This window comes from Macaca thibetana, chromosome 4, assembly GCF_024542745.1.
Source record: "Macaca thibetana thibetana isolate TM-01 chromosome 4, ASM2454274v1, whole genome shotgun sequence".
NCBI lineage: Eukaryota > Metazoa > Chordata > Mammalia > Primates > Cercopithecidae > Macaca > Macaca thibetana.
In genome coordinates this window covers 101,974,077-101,997,598 of record NC_065581.1, presented here as the reverse complement: position 1 = coordinate 101,997,598, position 23,522 = coordinate 101,974,077, and the positions used below count along the sequence as shown (strand labels likewise).

The window sequence follows — 23,522 nt, the reverse complement described above, 5'->3', positions numbered from 1 at the left end:
TTAGGATAGTTAGCTCTTCTTGTTGAATTGATCCCTTTACCATTATGTAATGGCCTTGTCTCTTTTGATCTTTGTTGGTTTAAAGTCTGTTTTATCCAGGATTGCAACCCCTGCTTTTTTTTTTTTTTTTTTTGCTTTCCATTTGCTTGGTAGATCTTCTTCCATCCCTCTTTTTTGAGCCTATGTGTGTCTCTGCATGTGAGATGGGTCTCCTGAATACAGCACACTGATGTGTCTTGACCCTTTATCCAGTTTGCCAGTATGTCTTTTAATTGGGGCATTTAGCCCATTTACATTTAAGGTTAATATTATTATGTGTGAATTTGATCCTGTCATTATGTTAGCTGATTATTTTGCTTATTAATTGATGCAGTTTTTTCATAGCATTGATGGTCTTTACAGTTTGGCATGTTTTTGCCATGGCTGGTACTGGTTGTTGCTTTCCATGTTTAGTGCTTCCTTCAGGAGGAGCTCTTGTAAGGCACGTCTGGTGGTGACAAAATCTCTCAGCATTTGCATGTCTGTAAAGGATTTTATTTCTCCACTTATGAAGCTTAATTTGGCTTGATATGAAATTCTGAGTTGAAAATTATTTTCTTTAAGAATGTTGAATATTAGCTCCCACTCTCTTCTGACTTGTAGGGTTTCTGCTGAGAGATCCTCTGTTAGTCTGATGGACTTGCCTTTGTGGGTAACCCGACCTTTCTCTCTGGCTGCCCTTAATATTTTTTCCTTCATTTCAGCCTTGGTGAATCTGACAATTATGTGTCTTGGAGTTGCTCTTCTCGAGGAGTATCTTTGTGGTGTTCTCTTTGTTTCCTGAATTTGAATGTTGGCCTGTCTTGCTAGATTGGGGAAGTTCTCCTGGATAATATCCTGAAGAGTGTTTTCCAATTTGGCTTCATTCTCCCCGCCACTTTCAGGTACAACAATCAGACATAGATTTGGTCTTTTCACATAGTCCCATATTTCTTGGAGGTTTTGTTCATTTCTTTTTACTCTTTTTTTCTCTAATCTTGTCTTCTCGCTTTATTTCATTAATTTGGTCTTCATTCACTGATATCCTTTCTTACACTTGATCAAATTGGCTATTGAAGCTTGTGCATGCGTTACAGAGTTCTCCAGCCATGGTTTTCGGCTCCATCAGGTCATTTAACGTCTTCTCTACACTGTTTATTCTAGTTAGCCATTAATGTAACCTTTTTTCAAGGTTTTTAGTTTCCTTGTGATGGGTTAGAACATCTTTCTTTAGCTTGGAGAAGTAGTTATTACCAACCTTCTGAAGCCTACTTCTGTCAACTCGTCAAAGTCATTCTCCATCCATCTTTGTTCCGTTGCTGGTGAGGAGCTGTGATCCATTGGAGGAGAAGAGGCACTCTGGTTTTTAGAATTTTCAGCTTTTCTGCTCTGGTTTCTCCCCATCTTTGTGGTTTTGTCTACCTTTGGTCTTTGATGTTGGTGACCTACAGATGAAGTGTTGGTGTGGATGTCTTTTTTGTTGTTGTTGATACTATTCCTTTCTGTTTGTTAGTTTTCCTTCTGACAGTCAGACCCCTCAGCTGCAGGTCTGTCGGAGTTTGCTGGAGGTCCATTCCAGACCCTGTTTGCCTGGGTATCACCAGCGGAGGTTGCAGAATAGCAAATATTGCTGCCTGTTCCTTCCTCTGGAAGCTTCGTCGCAGAGGGGCACCCGCCTGTATGAGGTGTCTGTCGGCCCCTACTAGGAGGTGTCTCCCAGTTAGGCTACACAGGGGTCAGGGACCCACTTGAGGAGGCAGTCTGTCCATTCTCAGAACTCAGACGCCATGCTAGGAGAACCACTGCCCTCTTCCGAGCTGTCAGACAGCGACATTTAAGTCTGCAGAAGTTGTCTGCTGCCTTTTATTCAGCTATGCCCTGCCCACAGAGGTGGAGTCTATAGAGGCAGTAGGCCTTGCTGAGCTGCAGTGGGCTCCACCTAGTTCGAGCTTCCTGGTAGCTTTGTTTACCTACTCAAGCCTCAGTAATGGCGGATGCCCCTGGCAGCCTGGCAGGTCAATCTCAGACTGCTGCGTTAGCAGTGAGCAAGGCTCCGTGGGCATGGGACCCGCCGAGCCAGGCATGGGACGGAATCTCCTGGTGTGTTGTTTGCTAAGACCTTGGGAAAAGTGCAGTATTTTGGCAGGAGTGTCCCGTTTTTCCAGGTAGTCTGTCACGGCTTCCCTTGGCTAGGAAAGGGAAATCCCCCGACCCCTTGGGCTTCCCAGGTGAGGCGACGCCCCGCCCTGCTTCGGCTCACCCTCCGTGGGCTGCACCTGCTGTCCAACCAGTCCCATTGAGATCAACCAGGTACCTCATTTGGAAATGCAGAAATCACCTATCTTCTGTGTCGATCACTCTGGGAGCTGCAGACCGGAGCTGTTCATATTCGGCCATCTTGGAATGGGAGTCTTGAGACTAAATTGTTTACTTTTACAGGTCACAAAACATAAAGGACAATCTCTGTTTATCTTGCTAGAGCAGCATGATATCGATGAAGGATTTTGGAGTCAGACTGATACAGATTCAAATTCTGGTCTGCCATGTAACTGTTCATCTTGAGCAACTCCATTATATTCTTGAGCCATGGTTTTCTCATCTGAAAAATTGGGTGAATATTGTTAAAATAAAAATCTTAGAAAAAATAAGTTTTAAGTTTATTTAAATGAAAAACGATTCATGAATCAGGCAGCACTCAGAATCAGAAGCGGGTGAGAGAGCTCTTCCCAGCAGTTTCTAAGTAATGAGCTTTTATAGGCTGAATATGGAAGCAAAGTAGAGAAATCACGTGACTGGCTACCCTTATGTATGTATTTGCCTAATTTGGTCATGGTGTGAAGAATTGGCTGTCTAATTTCTTGAAACCGCTCTTTGTTGCAAAATACATACTCCCAAGTTAAGCTGAAGTTTGTTACAGAGGAACTCAGAAGTATAGTGACAGTCTCAGGCTAATGGCCTCCTGTTTGCTTAATTTAAGGAGGCTTATAACAGTGTCAGCACTAAGTCAGACTTTGGACAGAGGACTGAGCATAATGCTTGTTACCTAGTGTATCCTATATAAATTGTATTTCAGGTCTCTTGTTATTTTCTATAGTGCGGTGTTGTCTTTAATACTTACTTGTCAAATGAACGGTGTCTCAAGTTAAAGCCTATAATACAATTCATTGAATGTATCGAGTACATGTTATAAGACAACTGCCATGCTTGGTGGTATGGAACAGGTCTACTGTCAAGAGGTTTACAATTTAATTGGAAAAAATTGGACACATGGATGTTAAAGAACTGTAAAAGAGATATCATTAAAATTGAACTCAGCAGTTTTATAAGATGGATTCCTCAGAACCTTGGCTACTAGCAAAAGTATCACTATATCCCTAAATAAATTAAGCTCAAGTTAGTTGCTTTTCACTTGGCCTCTATTTTTAGGTATGTGAAAGAAAGGAACAGTGTAAATTAAACATTAATCACCGTTAGCTATTGTTTATAACATCTTGACCAACACTTTGAGCTGAATGACAAGTAATGCTTGATGAAGACTTCTTGCTTGATGCTGGTAAAGCTGATTATTGTTCCTTTCAAAGGGATTGCTGATTTACTTTTTTGATTTTTCTCGAATAAATTAGATATTATTCTTAAGTTCTGGCTTATTGGTATTAAGGAAGATAATCAGTGTAATAATAAAGTATCAAGAGAGTGATAGACCTATAATAACTGTTGCAGGGTTTTCTGGCACTAGATTCATAGTAGGATACTATTAAGTTTTTTTTAAAAACACTTTAATTCCAATTGGCTATAAATTATTTTTCATACAGTGCCATTTTGTGAAAGAGAATTTTAAGTTTCTGAGAAATCTGTGTAGTGTTTTTCTTTGTGAAATCACATGCCTCTTTAGGTAATGTTATTGTGGAAAGACTATTGGTCTAGAAGCCCAGGTGCCTGAGTTCTAGTTTCACCTGTGCTTTGATTACTTGCTTTTCTCATATACAGAGTACTTTTTGGATTCATGCTCTTCCAAACTGTACGACTTATTTGGACCTTTCTTTCTTTCTCTTTTCCTTTTCCTTTTCCCTTCCCTTCCCCTTCCATCCCATCCCTTCCCTTTTCTTTTTTTTTTCTTTCTTTTCTTGACAGGGTTTCGCTCTTGTTACCCAGGCTGGAGTACAATGGGGCATTCTTGGCTCACTGCAATCTCTGCCTCCTGGGTTCAAGTGATTCTCCTGCCTTAGCCTCCCAAGTAGCTGGGATTACAGGCACCTGCCACCACGCCCAGCTAATTTTGAATTTTTAATAGAGACGGGGTTTCACCATGTTGGCCAGGCTGGTCTTGAACTCCTGACCTCAGGTGATCCACCTACCCTGACCTCCCAAAGTGCTGGGATTACAGGCGTGAGTCACCATGCCTGGCCCTGGGCATTTCTTAAGAATCAGCCGTTAACATTAATTTCCCTGGAGTGATAGTTACCAATTCTATTTCTACAAGAGAGAGCAATCAGGGAATGAGGCATGTGGATAGGAGAGTTCATTCTAGGACAGATTGAATACCCATCTGCAGAAGCCAAACTGAGTGGGTTGGTAAAATGAAGGTCAAAAGCTAGATAGTATTTTTGGCTAATAACCCCACTTCATGTTCCCTTTTTCCCCAGATTCTCTTCCATTGGTTTTACTTTTCTCCTTCCTTTGTTTTAATTTTTTTTTTTTGACAACGTATTACAAGTGTGCCATAAAATGTACTCTTGTTTTGACTCTTGAGGTTCTTTTGGATTAAGAAGCTTAGAGACTTGGATGTGTGTAGTAGGAAGAAGGTGAGGCTAAAGTTGCAAATGGTCAAGTTAAGGTGGAGAGAGAGATTAGGAAGTGAATGTAAGAAAAAAATAAAGCAGAAGGCTCAGTAGTAGTTACTTATCCCCAAAATATTATGCCTATTTTAGGAAATGTGACACAAATTCAATTCTAAAATTTAGTAGGCCACTTTCTGGTCTACATAGTGAAAGCATGGCTTAACTTTGAGAGAAGTTTTTCTGATTGTGAGCATGTGTTTCACATCCTCTTGTCTTAATTTTTAAAATTGTTAGTTTTTATTGACTCATAATAAATGACTATCCATAATTCGTAGAGAAAGACTTTTAAAAAGATTGTCTTTTTAACTTGCTTCTCTTTCTACACAGTCATGGTCAGAGAGATACAGCACAGATTCTACTACTACGAGGGGCCAAATATCTGCCAGATAAAAATGGAGTAACTCCTCTGGATTTATGTGTGCAGGTATGTTTTTAATTTATATTCTGAGCCCCTTATCTTTATAATAGAAACTGGAGTGGTAACAATTATAATTTTTTTCAATGAAAGGGTAGGTGCAAAGATTTTTATTGTGTGAAGAATATAAACTTTAAAAGGAACTGTTTTTAAACCTGGGTAATTTGAAGTCTTGTTTTTAGGGTGGATATGGAGAGACTTGTGAAGTGTTAATTCAGTATCACCCGAGGCTTTTTCAGACTATTATTCAAATGACACAGAATGAAGACCTCCGAGAAAACATGGTAATGTATTTGTGCTAGTAGCTTGTAAATGAAGACACTTTATTTCTGCTTAGCATATATGACATTTTACAAATGTGCTTAGCTTAGTAATTTTCCTTATTGTCACAAATATCTTAATAATTAGCTTATCTGCATTATAGGATAAGTATGAGTTAGATAATAATTAATACAGTTTTTGCTAATATTTGGCCATATAAATCTTCTGCCCTATGGGTCTTTGGTCTCTCCTTAAGATAACTAGAATAGGCTGGGTGTGGTATCACGCCTGTAATTCCAGCATTTTGGGAGGCTGAGGTGGGTGGATTGCTTGAGTCCATGAGTTTGAGACTAGCTTGTGCAACAAAGACACAGTCTCTTAAAAAAAAAATTACAAAAATTAGCTATATGTAGTGGCATGCGTCTGTAGTCCGAGCTGCTTGGGAGGCTGAGCTGGGAGGAGGGATTGAGCCTAGGAGGTTGAGCCTGCAGTGAGCCGAGATCATGTCCCTGCCCACTACACTCTAGCCTGGGCGATACAGTGATGCTGTGTCTTTAAATAAAAAAAAAAAAATGTTCCCATGGCAAGAGGAAAAGACTGTGGAGGAATATCATTATGATTGGTAATCACTAGTTTACTCAGCTATGTGTTTGTGATAGTTTAAGTCTCAGAAAAATTGCTCTAAATTTCTCTTTTATTTTAGAAGTTTAGAATTAAATTTCCAAAACTATACTTGGTGTTTTTAAAATTCTATCTATATTTACTATTGTTTTGTAACTGGGTGATTTTCAACAAAGATTTTATTGTGTATCATTGTATCTCTATATTAGCTTTTAAATGTATGCAAGGCAGAATAACTAAAGGACTTGATTTAGACTAATTGGCTTTAAGATAATTAATAAGTACTTAATTGTTTAATAAGATTTAATGGATTGCCATGTAATCACATTTTTTTTATTTATAAAAAATTTAGTTACGGCAAGTTCTGGAGCATTTGTCTCAGCAAAGTGAAAGTCAGTACCTAAAGATTCTAACAAGCCTTGCTGAAGTTGCTACAACAAATGGTCATAAACTGCTTAGGTAAGTGTTTCGCAATAAGAGGAAATCAATAGGTAGCAGTGTCTGTTGGCTTCACCTCCTAAGTAGTTTATTCTGTGGGACGCCTTTTGTCAGTGATAACGATGTTATAAAAATTTGCTGACTTCTGGTTTGTTTTGTTTGAAAGGACCAGGGTAGTCAACTATTGCTAAAGAGATTTTAATCTCTCTGAAGAGAGTGAATTTGGGCATATGTGTCTAGAATTTTGTGAAATGATTACTTACGTAGACATGTAAGTAAATGTACATGAAGAAGAATCGAGAAAGTTCAGGAATCTTGACCACTAATGAATAAAATAAAAGTAGGTACAAGCTACTGTTTAACCTTTCAGTGTACTCTCATGACCCCCTCATAAAGTTTTTTTCTCTGAACTGTCCCCCTCAGTTAAGTTCTTTATTGTTTCTAAAAGATCCTGTGGTTTTAATGGCTCATCACTAAGTTCATGGAGTTAATGCCTTATATTACTTGAATTTATATATGAAGTGTTTTTCTGTAGCTACACTTCTTTCTATGTGGCTGGCTACCCCAATTAGGAATAAGCAGCCACTGAGAAATGATTATTCCCTTATTATTTCTTATCCTGCAGATTTGACCCCTTTCTAATTTGGATGCTTTCCCCTTCATATTATTTGTTTTACTAATTACTTCCACTCCTAGTAGACTGACAGGTCAGGATCTTCTCCCATCTCTGTAGTTGCAACTGAAATTTTTTCCACCCAACACCATGCTACTTCTTTAAATCAGCTGTATTATTAAATTTATTATTCTAGCCATTTGTTTCAGTCTTCTTTGGGACTTTTCATGTATTTCAGATCAGAATCACATTCTGTACTGTTTACTTAAAAGGCCCTTTGCTAGGTTCCTTATACTTCGTGATTCCAAGATCACCTTCTTATATTCTTTTAACCATTTAGTCTTTTTTCAGCAATTCTACTCAATATACCATTTATTCATTTTAAAAATTATTCTATTTCTACCATTGAGACTACTCATAGACTCTGTCTATAACAGTCATTGAATTCTAGCTTTCCGTAATGCTCTTATTTAGTTATTCCCAGTAATCCGTGTATTTCATGGAACCCTTGTAAGATTCAGATATACTAACTAAAAGCATGGGCTTGGAGTCAGCCAGACTCAGACTTACATCCAGACATCATCATTTACTGTGTTACCTTAGCAACTAACTTTTCCCTTCAACATCCACCCATCCATCGAATATATATATACATATATATATGTGTATGTATATATGTATATATACACACACACACACATATATAATTATTATTTTTTTATACAGAGTCTCACTCTGTTGCCCAGGCTGAAGTACAGTGGCACAATCTTGGCTCACTGCAACCTCCGCCTCCCAGATTCAAGCAATTCTCCTGCCCCAGCCTCCCAAGTAGCTGGGATTACAGGCACGCACCACCACGCCCGGCTAATTTTTTGTATTTTTAATAGAGATGGGGTTTCACCATGTTGCCCAGGCTGGTCTTGAACTCCTGAGCTCAGGCAATTGGCTCGCCTCAGCCTCCCAGAGTGCTGGGATTACTGGTGTGAGCCAATGCACCCAGCCAAATAATGCACCCAGTATTTTTGAGGGCCTACCATCCATTAGGCCATCTGTGAGGTGATCATGAATAAAACAGACAAGATCTCTATGTTGAAATTACAGTCTAGTCAGGATTTTACTGGATTTTATTCCATTTTGTTGGAAACTGGTAATAAATATCTTAATGAGTTGTGAGAGTGAAATAAGATAATTCTGTAAAATGCAAAGTAAGGGGTCCAGTATATAGTAGAGGTGATGATAGTTATTATTTTAAGTACCCCTATAATACCATTTAACCTGTTTTCCTACATTAGAAAACTTGTTTTTTCTACTTAAATATTTGTCAGATTGTATATACTTCCACAGTAATTAGAAAGCATTTATGTTTTTATGTGTCTATGTTTTTAAGTTTACCTTCATCACTTATTAAGCAGGTACGAAGCTAAGGAACATTCAAATATATTATTTCACTTAAACCTTACAGTAACTTTGTAATTTAGATGTTATCTCCACTTTACGTGTAAAAAAATTGAAGTTAAATGATTTGCCAAGCTAATAAATAAACCTGGATATATATCCTCAGTAGTAAGTAGCAGATTCTAGGTTCTAATCTAGCTTCTAAAAATGACAGGGGTGGTTAGTGGGACAGGAGAAACAGGGTAGGAAAAAGGAATCCATGGCCAAAACAATAGTAGTTTTTAAAAAATTACTCTGCTACACTGTGCTGTCTCACCACTTACAGTGCTGCCTTCCAAATGCTTTATAGAATCTTATTTTTATGGCCATTTTTGGCCTGTAAATATCTCATTGTTGGGATTGGTAGTGAGTATTGGTTATTAGTTAGAATTTATTGTACTGTTAAATGGTAATTCTTAAGATGATTTCAAATACAAATTGCTTCCCCCTGCTGATTTATGTTTAATGGTATTTTTGTAGAGTATCTCATTTGTGTTCATTTATTTGTGAATTATTTTATGTTTCTTAACCCGTTATGTGAAGTAATGTTGACCCTTGTTTTAATAGAAATTTTCTTTAAGAAAATAACTGATTCAAATATATGTTAATTATTGACAACTCAGGTGTTATCCAGCACACTTTTGGAAAAATTGGTAGCCTGTTATCTAACTGATTTCAGGAATATTTGCTAAAGATAATAAACATTTACTGAGGCGTTTGCACATAATGTTATGTTTATATTGAAATGAAATTTTATCTTTCTGTGTATTTGTGATTGAAAGTAAAGGTAGTTAACGATGTGGAAATGAACAGAGAAATCATAACTATATGCTAAGTAAGACCCTGAATAAGAATATACTCATATAAACCAAAGGCAAGAATTTTACAATGATAGGGGTTTGAGTTAGGAAATTAATTTCTTTTTTTTTTTTTTTTTTTTTTTTGAGATGAAGTCTCGCTCTGTCATCCAGGCTGGAGTGCAGTGGCATGATCTCGGCTCACTGCGAGCCCCGCCTCCCGGGTTCATGTCATCCTCCTGCCTCAGCCTCCCAAGTAGCTGGGACTACATGCACCTGCCACCACACCTGGCTAATTTTTTGTATTTTTAGTAGAGACGGAGTTTCACCGTGTTAGCCAGGATGGTCTCGATCTCGTGATCTTGTGATCCGTCCGCCTTGGCCTCTCAAAGTGCTGGGATTACAGGCATGAGCCACTGCCTCTGGCCAGAAATTAATTTTTAAACTTTAAAATTGAGGCATGGCAGCTTTGAAACAAATGACCATTTTATGATCAACTGGAGAAGGGTATATGAAGTTTAGGGATACTTCACCGGTGGGAAAGTGAGAAAATGATATTTTTTACACCAGTGATTCATCTTAGAAGAAGTTTCAATTGAGTAAAGTAATACAAAATTGTTAGACTGTATTTATAATTAATAATAACCAGATTCCATGGTTTAAGAAAATATATTTTACCTTAAAGTAAGATAACTCATGATGTATTCCCTAAGATATTTAAAACAAATATTTGTGTATGTGGTACTTTTGCAGAAGAAAATTAAATTTGGCCGGGTGCGGTGGCTCACGCCTATAGTCCCAGCTCTTTGGGAGGCTGAGGCGGGCGGATCATGAGGTCAGGAGATCGAGACCATCTTGGGTAACACGGTGAAACCCTGTCTCTACTAAAAATGCAAAAAATTAGCCGGGCGTGGTGGCGGGCGCCTGTAGTGCCAGCTACTCGGGAGGCTGAGACAGGAGAATGGTGTGAACCCGGGAGGTGGAGCTTGTAGTGAGCCAAGACTGAGCCACTGCACTCCAGCCTGGGTGGCAGAGTGAGACTCCCTCTCAAAAAAAAAAAAAAAAAAAGAGAAAATCGAATTCACACCTCTCTTACAGAATTTGAGAGTCTGGAACACTTTTGCTAGAGCTGGAATACAGTAAAAGAAGGAGATGGTTACAACCAAACTACATTTCTATTTTATTAGTGTCAACAGACTTATGATATGCAATTAGAATCACTATTTCATAAAGACAAATATGTAAAAATCAGTGCAAGCTAAATTAATCACTCTATACACATTTGATTCAAAATTATTGAGGCAAAAAAGGCTGTGCTAATGTGCTATAGCTATAGTGACAGCAATAGCTATTGATGTTTTACGAACACTGGTAACTGAAAGTTAATTTTTATTGACTTTTAAAACAATTTAATGAGTCTTACAATGAGAAAAAAACATGGCTAATGAAGTGAAAATGTCAAGAAATTTTGGTTCATGTAACCATGGTTGAAAATGCCCTCTAATTTGGTACTTATCAAACAAATACTTGAAAGTGGACATTTGTCATTACCATCTTACTAATACTATTTAAAAAAAAAATTGAAGAATACCTACAGATATCATAAATGAAGATTTCAATGAACTGGGTAAAATATATATAAGGGAAGAGAGAGCAAGTTTTTGATAATTAAATTATACAAATGTGGCTTACTGCCATGGTTACTACTTGAGACCATCACTATGACAGTTACTACTGTTACTACTTGAGACCGTCATTATGAGACTGAACAAAGTAGGATGAACACAGAAATCAAAACTTGAGACAAAATAAACTGTATATATATATTATATATAATATATATAACATATATAAAATATATATATTTTTTAATTTTTTTATTTTTTGAGAGGTGTCTCATTCTGTTGCCCAGGCTGGAGTGTAGTAGTGCGATCTTGGCTCACTGCAAGCTCTGCCTCCTGGGTTCTCGCTATTCTCCTGCCTCAGCCTCCCGAGTAGCTGGGGCTACAGGCACCCACCACCAAGCCCAGCTAATTTTCTGTATTTTTAGTAGAGATGGGGTTTCACCATGCTAGCCAGGATGGTCTCAATCTCCTGACCTCATGATCCGTCCGCCTTGGCCTCCCAAAGTGCTGGGATTACAGGTGTGAGCCACCGCGCCCAGCCAAAAGAAACTATTTTAAAGGAAGGGGCCAGGGAAAGAAGAAGAGAGCTCCCTGCTTCTAGTGAGCAAAGGCAGCAACAACCTTGAGCTTCTACAGCCCTTGGTACTTACTGGGTAGAAAGAGCAGGGAGGAGGAGCTAATAATTGGTCAGCTGCTTGATTCACAGGTTCATATTATTGCTTAACAGGCTTCAGATGTACCTAATCACAAGAAGGTCGTGACTGCCCTCAGCATTCCTTCTGGGTGGCAGACGCAGTTTGTCGGTTTGCCAACATCCTGCATTTATGAGAAGAGTTTGCTGCTTACTCATATAGCCTCCAGTGGTATACTGAGTTGATCACAATCCTCACTCTTTCGGCCTCCAACATACAAAGATAAATCCTGCCGTTCTGCCCGGAAGTTCATGCAACTCTTTGCTTTGCTCCAACATTTGTGATACAAGATAACTGATGTTAGAGATTTCAAAATAAAACCACCATCAACCAACAAAAATATTTTGTTTAAAGATATATTATTAGATTCAGTACAAATTTAGCCTACCTCCTACAGTTTTTCTGTGGAAAGGTAATGATTGGTATTCATAATGTTGAGCAATCACTATACTGTGGGATTCTGAAGGGCTTTCTGATTAGTAAAAGTGAGTTTATGTTAATTTAATATGATTTAGTGTTAATTGAATTTTAGTCTTTTTTCATGGTAGGCGAATATTTCCTATATTTATGTAGAGTCATAAGGCAGCCTATTATATAGAGAACAAACCTAATGCAAATAGCAACTTTAAAATTATTCAATTTATGAATGTTCTATATGTGAATAATTGGTTACTATTCTGGGGTGGGAAGGGGATATGGGATTACGGATATAGTGGCGGAGAGTTCAGTTTAGCTTGTTCGTTAAAACAGTTGTGGGTTGGCCTAAGAATATGATGATTTATACCTTTGCTTCTCTGTGAAAATACAGTCAGACTTCTAAAGTATAAATTTAATTTACAAATATACTTTTGAAAGTAAAAAGTTTAGGGGTTGCCTTGAAGTTGTTGCCACAAGAAACCAAACTATTCTAAAGGAGTGATTTTCTTCATATTTTATGCTTTGATTATTGCTTATATTCTGGGTGCTTAAGAAATAGTAAGTTATTTATATGCAATTTAAATAATGTAACTTCCTGTTAAACCATTCTGCCTCCTATCATGATAGGAAAGGAATTTTACTCCAGTTATTATAATATGAAACAGATGGTCAGTGGGATGAAAGTGTTTTAAAATAAGTATTTTAAGATGTAATTTGTCTTACTCCATCTAATCTCATATTTTAATTTTTATTTTCAGCCTATCTAGCAATTACGATGCTCAAATGAAGAGCCTTTTAAGGATCGTGAGAATGTTTTGTCACGTCTTTCGAATTGGTCCATCCTCCCCCAGTAATGGAATTGATATGGGCTACAATGGGAATAAAACTCCAAGAAGCCAGGTGTTCAAGGTGAGAAAAGTATATGGCATTGTTAGGAAGATAGACGTGGAAGAGATGAATTTGACAAAGCATGCATTCATTAATCAGAAACCTCATGAACAGGTTGTAAGTTTGGTTTATACCCATATCACTTCTAAAATTAGGCACACCTTTCTCCTCTCAACTTAGTCTACTCAACAGCAAGTTGGTGAGCTTTCTGTATTTTTCTTACAAATAAAATGTTTTATTCCATTGGTGTTTTATTCTAAGGGTAGAAATAGAGTTTAAAATTAATTTCATTAAATTAGAGGTTTTTAATGTAATATGCAGCCAGCATGCTTTTGAAAGAAATTTATTTCTTATTAGTGAGGAAATAAAATGCACAGTTTTTATTTAGATTTTAATATGATATGTGTGTTAGGTGTATCTGTATGTGTTTTTATAGTAAGGTTCTTTCATTTACTGGATTTGCTAACAGTTAATTCCTGAGATAACTGCAAGGAAGAGTTGTTGAGATAATTTTCTTAAAACATTTTGTATTGCTTCAGCTGCCTTTCTAAGCACATACGGGTGAAGTCCTTGGAAGATTCGTGTAAAACCCAAGGGAGTGTTGTTACTCATGTTAAATTATAATTTTATGAAGTAAACAAAATAAATATGACTATAATTGCTCTTGTTAATTGTTTTTGGGTGACATTTTAAAATAACAGATTTTAGAAAAATATGTAATTTAATAACTTCATGTTTTTTATTTATTCATGTATTTATTTTTTGAAATGGAGCCTCACTCTGTTGCCTAGGCTGCAGTGCAGTGGCACAATCATGGTTGACTGCAGCCTCGACCTGCCTGGGCTCAGGTGATGATCCCACCTCAACCTGCCCAGTAACTGGGACTAGAGGTGCATGCCACCATACCTGGCTAATTTTTGTATTTTTTAGTAGAGATGGGGTTTTGCCATGTTGCCCAGGCTGGTCTCGAACTCCTGGGCTCAAGCTCTCTGTCTGCCTCTGCCTCCCAAAGTGTTGGGATTACAGGCATGGGCCACTGCACCCAGCCAACTTATGTTTCGTTAAACAATCATTTGAGTATAAAATATAGGTTATTTATCAAAAAAGTGATATAAATGTTTTTATGTGCCACTTCCTTGAAAACTAGTTAGGATTGACAGCTTTGCTCTTTGTAAAATTCAAATCTAAATTAGTGTTCTATACTAAATGATTCTTTTCTTACATGGAAAATTTTTGCAGAAAGGTAAAAATAAAGTTTGCAAGAACTTTGACACTAGTAGATTAATACTTAGAATAGATATGGTAATCTTTTAGAAAGGTTATGTATAAATGTCCATCTGTTTTACTCTCTTTAAAAAAAGTCAGTCTAGGAAGGGAAGTTTTCAGCTATGTATGTATGTTTGTACATTGAGTGTGTATTTTTGGTTTTTTTTTTTTTTTTTTTTTCCTTATTGTGCCACCTACTGGAAGAATGAAGTTATGCATTTTTGTAATTCATGTGGCTTTTCATGTACCACTTCCTTGAACTCTAGTTAGGAGTGACGACTTACTGTCTTTGTAAGATTTTGATCTACATTATTGACCTAGTCTTTTTGTCAGGGCTGTTTTGAGCAAGCTTTACTGCTTCAAACATTCATATCACACAAAGTTGTTTTTAATGTGTTCTGACTTGGCTTACTTTGTTAGTGACGGAATCTACCCTTGATTTGACTTTGACTCATACTTTCTACTCACCTGTAATGATGAATATAAAATCAAATCAGGTATGGCTGTGGTCAGTATTATTCAAATTGAGTCAGATTTATTTAATTTTGTCTGATTTCTTTGGGTAAAGTTTCAATCTGCTACCTATTAGCTAGTATCAGAAAGTATGTGTTAAGTAGCCTCTCTATAGGTGATTTAAAAGATTTAAATATTGATTTAAATGTTAGTTTTCTACCTAATCAGTCAATACAGAAATAATAGAGTAGCAAAGGATATCTCTGTTTTTCCTTTTCAACTTATGTTTAAAAAATAGAACCCAGACTTTATGTTTTGTCATATATCTGTGATGTATATAATATATAAATACTTTCTTATTTCAAGAATTTTGTTAGTATCTTTGTTTCATTTTTTTAAGGTATACTTTCTACAGCATTGACAACTACTGTTTCTTCTCATCACTTATTTTCTCTTAAATTTTCAACTTTCATTTTGGTAAAACACTTAATTGCAAAACTCAGCTAGTTTTTAAACACATTAATGAGTATTAACTGTTAAAGAATTTGTCTCTTTTCATCCAGTTTTATGAATGAAACATGGAATCTTTGGGGATTGACAAAATGATCTGCCTTCCATTTACAAGGATAAAAATAGAAACTGTACATTGTCATCCATGTGAATGAGGTCTCCTGTTCATTGTGGGGTGATTTCAAGTTGTAAAAATCTTTGCTAGTTACTGAGTTGCTGTGATGTTAGACTGGAAATACCATTTTAATTCTTACCACATTTTGTCTGAGGTAGCAATTGATCCCTAATTTCCATTTTATTAACAAGGTACTCTAATGCTACTTTATTGTTCAAATTAACTAATGGGTTTTCCATTAAGAATGAGTGGGTTTATAGGCCATGTGTTTTTAGTCGGTGAAATTGTTTAACATCCTGTTATTAGTTTTCTGATTTATTTTAGAAGTTCTTTAAGTTAGTCTTAACACATAGCCATTCTTTCAGCATTAAGAGATGTTTATCTAGTGCCTTGGGAACTTTGGAGCATTTGAAGGATAAGGTCATTTTTATTTTTGAAGCACAGTAAACATGGGGAAGACAATTTAGGCTTCCTGAGTCTTGCTGTGTTCTTTTTTTGTGAATAGTAAGCTGTGACTTACAATTTGGAAAATTTGGTAACCAAGAAAGATTGTGAAACTTTTAACTTTAAGATCTTATCTTGTGGGTTGTGGCATTTGACATTATCAGGTTAAGAATAGTCAGACTAACAGGATATCAAGGTACTATGAATGAACATTAAATTAATAATACTTTTCTGCCAAATTTATTCCTCATTTCGGCACTTCTTGAAATTTTAAAAAATCGTTCAGTAAGCTCGAGATTGTATATTTTGAAATATGACTTAACATGCTTATAAATAATGTATGATTGTCGTATCATTGTTACTATATATAGAATATAATTCTTCGGTAAGGATCACTCAATAATAATGAATGTGAAGCAGTATTTTCACAGTACCAAGAAACCTGCTAATATTTTCAGTAGTAATTGACTCATTGTTCAGTAACAATTGGTATGTATGGTGTATCTTATTTAATGTATTTGATTATTTATGAATATAGAAAGTATCATAGATACAGTATGCAGTGGTTTATTTTTAATTTTAAAATTTATTTGAATCCTTTTTATTGGTGGCTGCTACCATAGTTAGAAAATAAAGTTATTTTCATAGTATTCTTTTTGTGATTGAAGAATGAATTTTCTGAATAGATCTTCAAAGAGAAACTTCCTAGGTAAACTCACCTCAGGGTTGGGATTTAGTTTTAGTATATGTATGATTGAAGAAATAAAAGGTAAGAAAAGAGAGAAAAGTAAAGAAAAGTCCAGTGTGGCTTACTACTTATTTTTTTTCTCATTCTTCTAATTATTTGCTGTGTTCCTTTATTTAAAACTCTGGCTTTTCAGTATCTTTATTGTCATTTTTGCACATATCCATTTTTTTCTTTGGTGTTATTTCTGTACCCTTGCATTTTTTACACATTGTCAGTATTTGAAAATAGGGTTGCTGTTGGTTTAGACTCAGTGCTCATCTGCATGATCAGCCTGTGTTATTTCTTGCCTTAGGCCTTACCTCCTTTCAGTGTATTGACTTTCTAGGTTTTATCTTTTCTCATTTAGAGGCCAATTATTCTTTTTTCTTTCTGTTTCTAGCAGTTTTATATCACCACCTGTTCTTTCCATTTCAGAAGTTCATTTTCTGATATAAAGCTAAATAGCTGTGCTGACATAAGTTCTTTTCATCTTCTACAGCAGGTTCAATGTTTTGCTCATAAAGAGAAACTATAGTTTCAACTTGGGTCATGATTAGAATTTTCAGTGAAGGTATCTGTCAGTATTTATGGCAGTTGGGTGCTTCTTGCCCTTCTTTAAGCAGTTCAGGGACCCCAAATCTGTCAACAGTTGTGAGTATGGAAGAGCCCTCATTGTGAGTGAGAGGGGTGCTTACTTTAACTTCAAAGGAGGGTGTAATTTCTCTTAAAAAAGGAAACATTGTACTTACCCACCTACCTAGTGCATAGTACAGGTTGAGTGAGTGAACTAGGTTTTTGTTGATTGTAGTAGTGGTGGTTTTGTTTGTTTTATTGTGTTTTTCTGCTTTTTGGTTGAACGTGTAAATGAAGGCCTGAGGTGATTGAATTATTTGCTAATTCAGTTAGTAAAATATTTTCAAAAGGAGGATGTTACAGAAATCTGAAGAAAGGCTGAAAATGGCAGTGAAGGTATTTGTTAGATAATAATTGGGAAGAATTTCCTGACAGAATAGGTTATTCAAACATTTTCTAAGGTTCCAAATATGTTTGTATAATCTCCTTCCATAGCAATCTTTAAAAGAAAGATGATTTCTTTCCTTGAAATATTTTAAAGGTGAGTCTTCCTGTAGCACATGGTCTAGTTTGTAGCATTCTGTAATCATGTCAGATTCAAAAAGTGAGATTAACTTGTATATTTATTTGCAGAAAGATAGCTCGTCATTCTCAATGAGAATATTTAAAATAGTATAGGATGAAGGGATTGTTTAACCACTGTAGCACTTGTAAACTATTGGAGACAGTATCTCGCTCTTTCACCCAGGCTGGAGTACAGTGACACGATCACAGCTCACTGTAGCCTTGACTTCCGAGACTCAAGCAATCCTCCCATTTCAACCTCCCAAGTAACTGTGACTACCAGTGCGTGCCCTTGTACCCAGCTAGAATAATAATAGGAAATGGTTTATTCTCTCCTTATCTTTTTTTTTCTTTAATAGAAAGCTGTTAGTCTTTACTTGGAATTAATAATTTGCTGCTCAGTGTTTTTTTTTTTTTTTGAGATGGGGTCTCACCCTGTCACCCAGACTGGGGTGCAGTGGTGTGATCTCAGCTCACTGCATCCTCTGCCTCCTGGGTTCAAGTGATCCTCCTGCCTCAGCCTCACGAGTAGCTGGAATTATAGGGGTGTGCCACCATGCCTGGCTAATTTTTTGTATTTTTAGTAGAGATGGGATTTCACTATGTTGGCCAGGCTGGTCTCAAACTCCTGACCTCAAGTGATCTGCCCACCTCAGCCTCCCAAAGTGCTGGGATTACAGGTGCGAGCCACCATCCTCGGTCTGCTAGTCAATATTTTAATAGAAGTTTGGTAATTGTATTTCTTGTTTTAAAAAACACTAATTATTAGAAATGGATTGTGTCTGTAAATATACATATATACATAAATGTGTCGCATTTTATAATTTCTTGTCAATAATTATCAAAATTCCAGGAATTATATGTAACAAAAAGAGCACAGTAAAAAAGCTGTTCATTAGGTTCTTTAGGGATTCTCATTTTTTAATGAGAAAAGACATTTGTTTAATTGAAAGTGGTTGACATTGATCATATTAATACAGAAAATGTTAAGACTGATTATAAATAATAATAATGTGTGCTTTTAAAACTAAATATTTGAAAATTAAAAGAAGAAAGATTGCTTGTGAACTTTTTGTTAGTTTTTCCTTTTTATTCCAAGGAATACATACATACAAACTAAATTATTACCATAAATGAAGCAATTGTCATTTATATAGCATTTGTATAATTTTGTTACTTATCTTTAGGCATTACCATCACATTAACTTGGGAAGATAGAAATATCTAGAGTAAATTTTCTCTTTTATAATATTTGTCTAGGTATGTGGGTTTTTTTTTTTTTTTTTTTTTTTTTTTTGATCCTATAGTTAAGAATGATGTTTAAAAAACACTTTTGTTTTTCTCTCAGCCTCTGGAATTGCTTTGGCACTCATTAGATGAATGGCTAGTTTTAATAGCCACAGAATTGATGAAAAACAAAAGAGACTCAACAGAGATCACTTCTATTTTACTGAAACAAAAAGGCCAAGATCAAGATGCTGCTTCCATTCCTCCATTTGAACCTCCAGGACCTGGGAGCTATGAAAATCTGTCCAGTGGCACAAGGGAATCTAAACCAGATGCTCTTGCAGGGAGACAGGAAGCCAGTGCAGATTGTCAGGATGTTATTTCTATGACAGCCAACCGGCTAAGTGCTGTCATTCAAGCTTTTTACATGTGCTGTTCTTGTCAGATGCCTCCAGGGTAAGACAGGTTTGGCTTATTATTATTTTTTCTCTGATATGTGATGAAAAGCAGTGATATTTTTGTAATTTCAAAAACAACAAATAATAATTTGTTGATTTAAAGTTTTCTTTTTGTTTTAAGATGCTCATACTAATCTAGATCTAGTAGGGAATATTTAAATTTTAAACAAGCAATATATATTATTACTTTGTAAAGTGGTGAATGTCACCTTGTATAGGATCTCTTAATTATGTATTTGAAATGTGTAGAGCAGAAATGCACCAAATTTCAAGATTTTTAAAAAGTCACTTGTTGATATTGTCTGCTGATGAGAAATTAGAATCATTTTACAAATTGGCTAGGCATACTTCAGTTTCCTAAACTTACAAAGAAGATCCAAAACCAAATTCTTTTTTTTTTTTGGTTTAGAAGCCAGTCCAGTTCAATATATATTTATCAAGAGTACTCTGTTTTATCACAAACTTTTGCCTATGTATTCTGATTGATATTTACCCCCCACAGAATGACTTCACCTCGTTTCATTGAATTTGTCTGCAAACATGATGAAGTTTTAAAATGCTTTGTTAATAGGTAAGTTTTCTGGGGTTTGTGGACTACCCTGGAGCCTTTCCTCTCTTTACTTACAGTTTCATCTAAACAGAAAAAATACTATTTCTCTTACCATTCAAAATATGCTCAATAACAAATGAAAGTTTAATAGATGTGGATTATTATATTTTTCTTCTGTTTCAGTATCAGTGTATCTGAATTTGCATTTCACTTAATTCTACTCATGCTTCTTGTCCATTTAAACAAAATATTTTTCTTTTAGAAATCCCAAAATTATATTTGACCACTTTCACTTTCTCCTTGAATGTCCTGAGTTGATGTCAAGATTCATGCATATCATAAAAGCACAGGTAGAAATTTTTCTTCATCTTTTTATTCTATCTAATGAAATTAATTTCTAAAATTATAATATTGTTTAGTGGAATAATTATTACACTTCAGACATTCTATTGTAAGAGGAATGATTGCATGTTACTTTAATATGAGAAGTAAGTTTTCTTCAAGAAATACGTATAGAGTGCCTATTATTTGCAGAGGTCTGTACAAAAACAACAGAACACATTGCCACATTTCCTGAAAGGAGCTTAATGAAACTCTTTAGTCCTATAAGGCTGATTGTCCTTTTGAAAAGGATTTTAGCCCCAAATACACTTGGGAAATTACATAACATATGCCCTTTGAAAATTTATAAATCACATTGGCAGCATGTTAAAAGGCTTTGAGAAGCCCTTTAGTAAAAATAGTGATTTAGCTTTGTTAATCCTCCAAACTTATTTGACCTGACCACCTTTCCCCTACCAGATGTGTATCTGTTCATTCCATATATCTCATGTTACATGAAGCTAGCTGGAGGAAAACTTGTTTTGCTCCTTACCAGCTATGTGAACTTTGGGCACATTTCCTAACATCCTTGAGTCCTTGGTTTCTTCATCTACAAAACAGAGATAATGACAGCAGCCTCATATAACTATTGTCAAGAATAAATTGTCAAGAATGACTGTGATATATGCTCAATAAATGGTAGTTGTTTTGGAGATAGAAAACTTCTTTCTCTAAGAGGATTCTAATTCAGTCTGGCTGGGGAGATAATAAACATACGTATAAAACAGTGACTACATTACCTGGATCTTTAGGAGTTTAAGGGAGGAAGAGCTGGCTCTGGCATCTGTAGTCAAGGGAAATTTCAGAGGAGGCAGATTTTAAGTTACGTTGAGAAAGCTTGAAAAAATATGCAACATTTTGATGGGAGTAAACAAGGAGGGAGAACTTTCTAGCCAGCTTGTGGGCTGGAGCATGTAGACAGAAAAGTGTATAAAACTGTAGTATTGCAGCAGAAATTTTGTGTAGATAGGAGCACGATAGAGTTCTGGAAAGGTAGATTGGTGTCATCCAATGATGAGCCTTGATTTCCAGATCAAATAATTTTCTTGGTTTGCTAGGCTGTTAGAAGCCACTGATACCCTTGCTTTAGGAGAATGGCATAATTCCGGCAAAGTTTTAGAAAATAATTTGCCAGATATGTAGGACAGACTGTAGGCAATGGTTTGGTTAGTAGTTGTAAGATAATAAATATGATAAGTGGTTTTTAATATCTTTAGGGACACTTGTCCTTTCAGAAGTTAACCTATGAACTAATTTTTATACAATTATGCACAAGTGTATAGAGGGATCTTTTGACATCTGTTTAATAATGATAATGTGAAAGAGAAGGCAGTAATAATAATTTACATTTACTGAATGCTAATTTTAGGTCAGGTGCTGTGTATTTGCCTCCATGAATTATTTTGTTTTCTTAACCATTGTGTAAGATGGCTGCTCTTTTTTTCTAAGCTGAAGTGGTTAAGTAACTTGTTTAAGTCATTCTGCTACTAAATGGGAAAACCACAATTTAAAAGTCTGTCTGGTTCTCAAGTTCAATTTCTTTCTTTTCTTTTTTCTTTTTTTTTTTTGACAACAGGGTTTCACCTGTCACTTAGGCTGGAGTGTAGTTGATCTCAGCTCACTGTAACCTCTGCCTCCCGGGCTGAAGTGATCCTCCCAGCTCAATCTTTCAAGTAGCTGGGACTACAGGTGCATACCAACACACCTGGCTAATTTTTGTATTTTTTTCTAGAGACAGGATTTTGCCATGCTGCCCAGGCTGGCCTTGAACTCCTGAGCTCAAGTGATCCACCTGCCTTAGCCTCCCAAAGTGTTGGGATTATGGGCATGAGCCACCACTCCTGGCCAAGTTGTTTCTTGACCTACACTATATGATACTGTTCTGGGGCAAATGAGATAACAGGTGAAAGAAGGTGAGATAACAGGTAAAATCTCACTATTTTTGAGAGAGAGTCTTCTGTTTTTAATACAGGTAGGTGCAAAAGTAATTGCGGTTTTTGGCAATTACTTTTAATTGCCAAGTTAAAATTGTCAAATTAATTAAAATGGCAAAAACCACAATTACTTTTGCACCAACTTAATACTGTCTCTGATTTTACTTTCTATTCCTTCTTCCCTTCCTGGACAGTTTAGTCAGAAAGCATCTGTATTAGGTATCCACTCTGTCGACCCAGAGAGCGGGGTGTTTGTTGCCTGACTAGGGTGAGGAGGGTGTCTACATGTGTAGTGATGGCCTAGTGTGGGGTTTTGGAGTTTGGATGTGATTAAGAAGGTGTCCGTGTAGAAGAGGGTCCCAGTGTGAGTCATGCGGGTTAGAGTGGCATAAGGAGGATTTCCATATGGGAGTGGTTGCAGCTGATCAGTGCTGTCTGATGAAGCCCCAGTGGGGTAGAGGGCATCTATGCAGTGGAGGGACCATGCCAGCTATTGGGGATTGGTAACATACCAAGGGAGTGGGGTTGCAGGTTGATCAAATAAGCAAGTATGAGAGTCTTAACTTCTCGTTGTTGGAGAAAGGAGTTACAAAATGGAGGAAACTAGAAGGAACCTTCTGCTGAATTAGAGTTACCAGTTTGAATTTAGTTTTAAATCTGCATAGATACATGTAGCAAACCTGGCACCTAGCTCTTGGTCTCTCAGTGCCATTCTCAATGAACCAGGGCTCCTTGGAGAAATGGCTAATTCCAGGGCTAGATCAGGGAAAGTATAAAATAAGCCTGCAACATCTTATTATGTAAGAAAGTAAGGAAGTGTTCAAAGACTGATGGGGTTATGTTAACATGACTCAGAAGACAGCTTGAATGGACTTGCACTACCAAATTTGGAAGAATTTGAACATCAAAATAAAGAATGATGGCAACATAAATAGGAACCTACGAGTCTGTACTGAAAAAATTAATGAATAAATGGAAAGTTTGATGAAGGGTAGGATGATTACACAGTCTCAAATTATCTCCTGACAGAATAATTACAAAGAGAAAAAGGATGCCTTACAGGAGAGAAGCTTGACAGTGATCAAAACACACATAGCAGTGTGCCGGCTGATAGGATGCTCTGAGGACAACATGGCATCACTTCTGTGATATTCCTGCCAAGAATACACACCTAAAATCTAATCATGAGAAATCATCAGACTAAATACAGTTGAGGGACATTCTACAGAATTAACTGGCCTGTAATCTTTAAAACTATCAAGG

General features: G+C 36.3%; 1 protein-coding gene across 9 annotated transcripts in view; it reads left to right on the top strand.

Annotated features, from left to right (window-relative positions):
- The window catches only part of HACE1 (HECT domain and ankyrin repeat containing E3 ubiquitin protein ligase 1), a 127,800-nt gene that overhangs the window by 52,495 nt on the left and 51,783 nt on the right, over nt 1-23,522 (top strand). For all 9 annotated transcript variants that reach the window (XM_050786701.1, XM_050786698.1, XM_050786700.1 and 6 more), the window contains 7 exons: nt 5,184-5,280; nt 5,454-5,555; nt 6,506-6,612; nt 12,928-13,078; nt 19,058-19,392; nt 19,897-19,965; nt 20,207-20,294. In XM_050786701.1, coding sequence (XP_050642658.1) covers nt 5,184-5,280; nt 5,454-5,555; nt 6,506-6,612; nt 12,928-13,078; nt 19,058-19,392; nt 19,897-19,965; nt 20,207-20,294 — 949 coding nt within the window. The remainder of the gene's footprint in view (nt 1-5,183; nt 5,281-5,453; nt 5,556-6,505; nt 6,613-12,927; nt 13,079-19,057; nt 19,393-19,896; nt 19,966-20,206; nt 20,295-23,522) is intronic.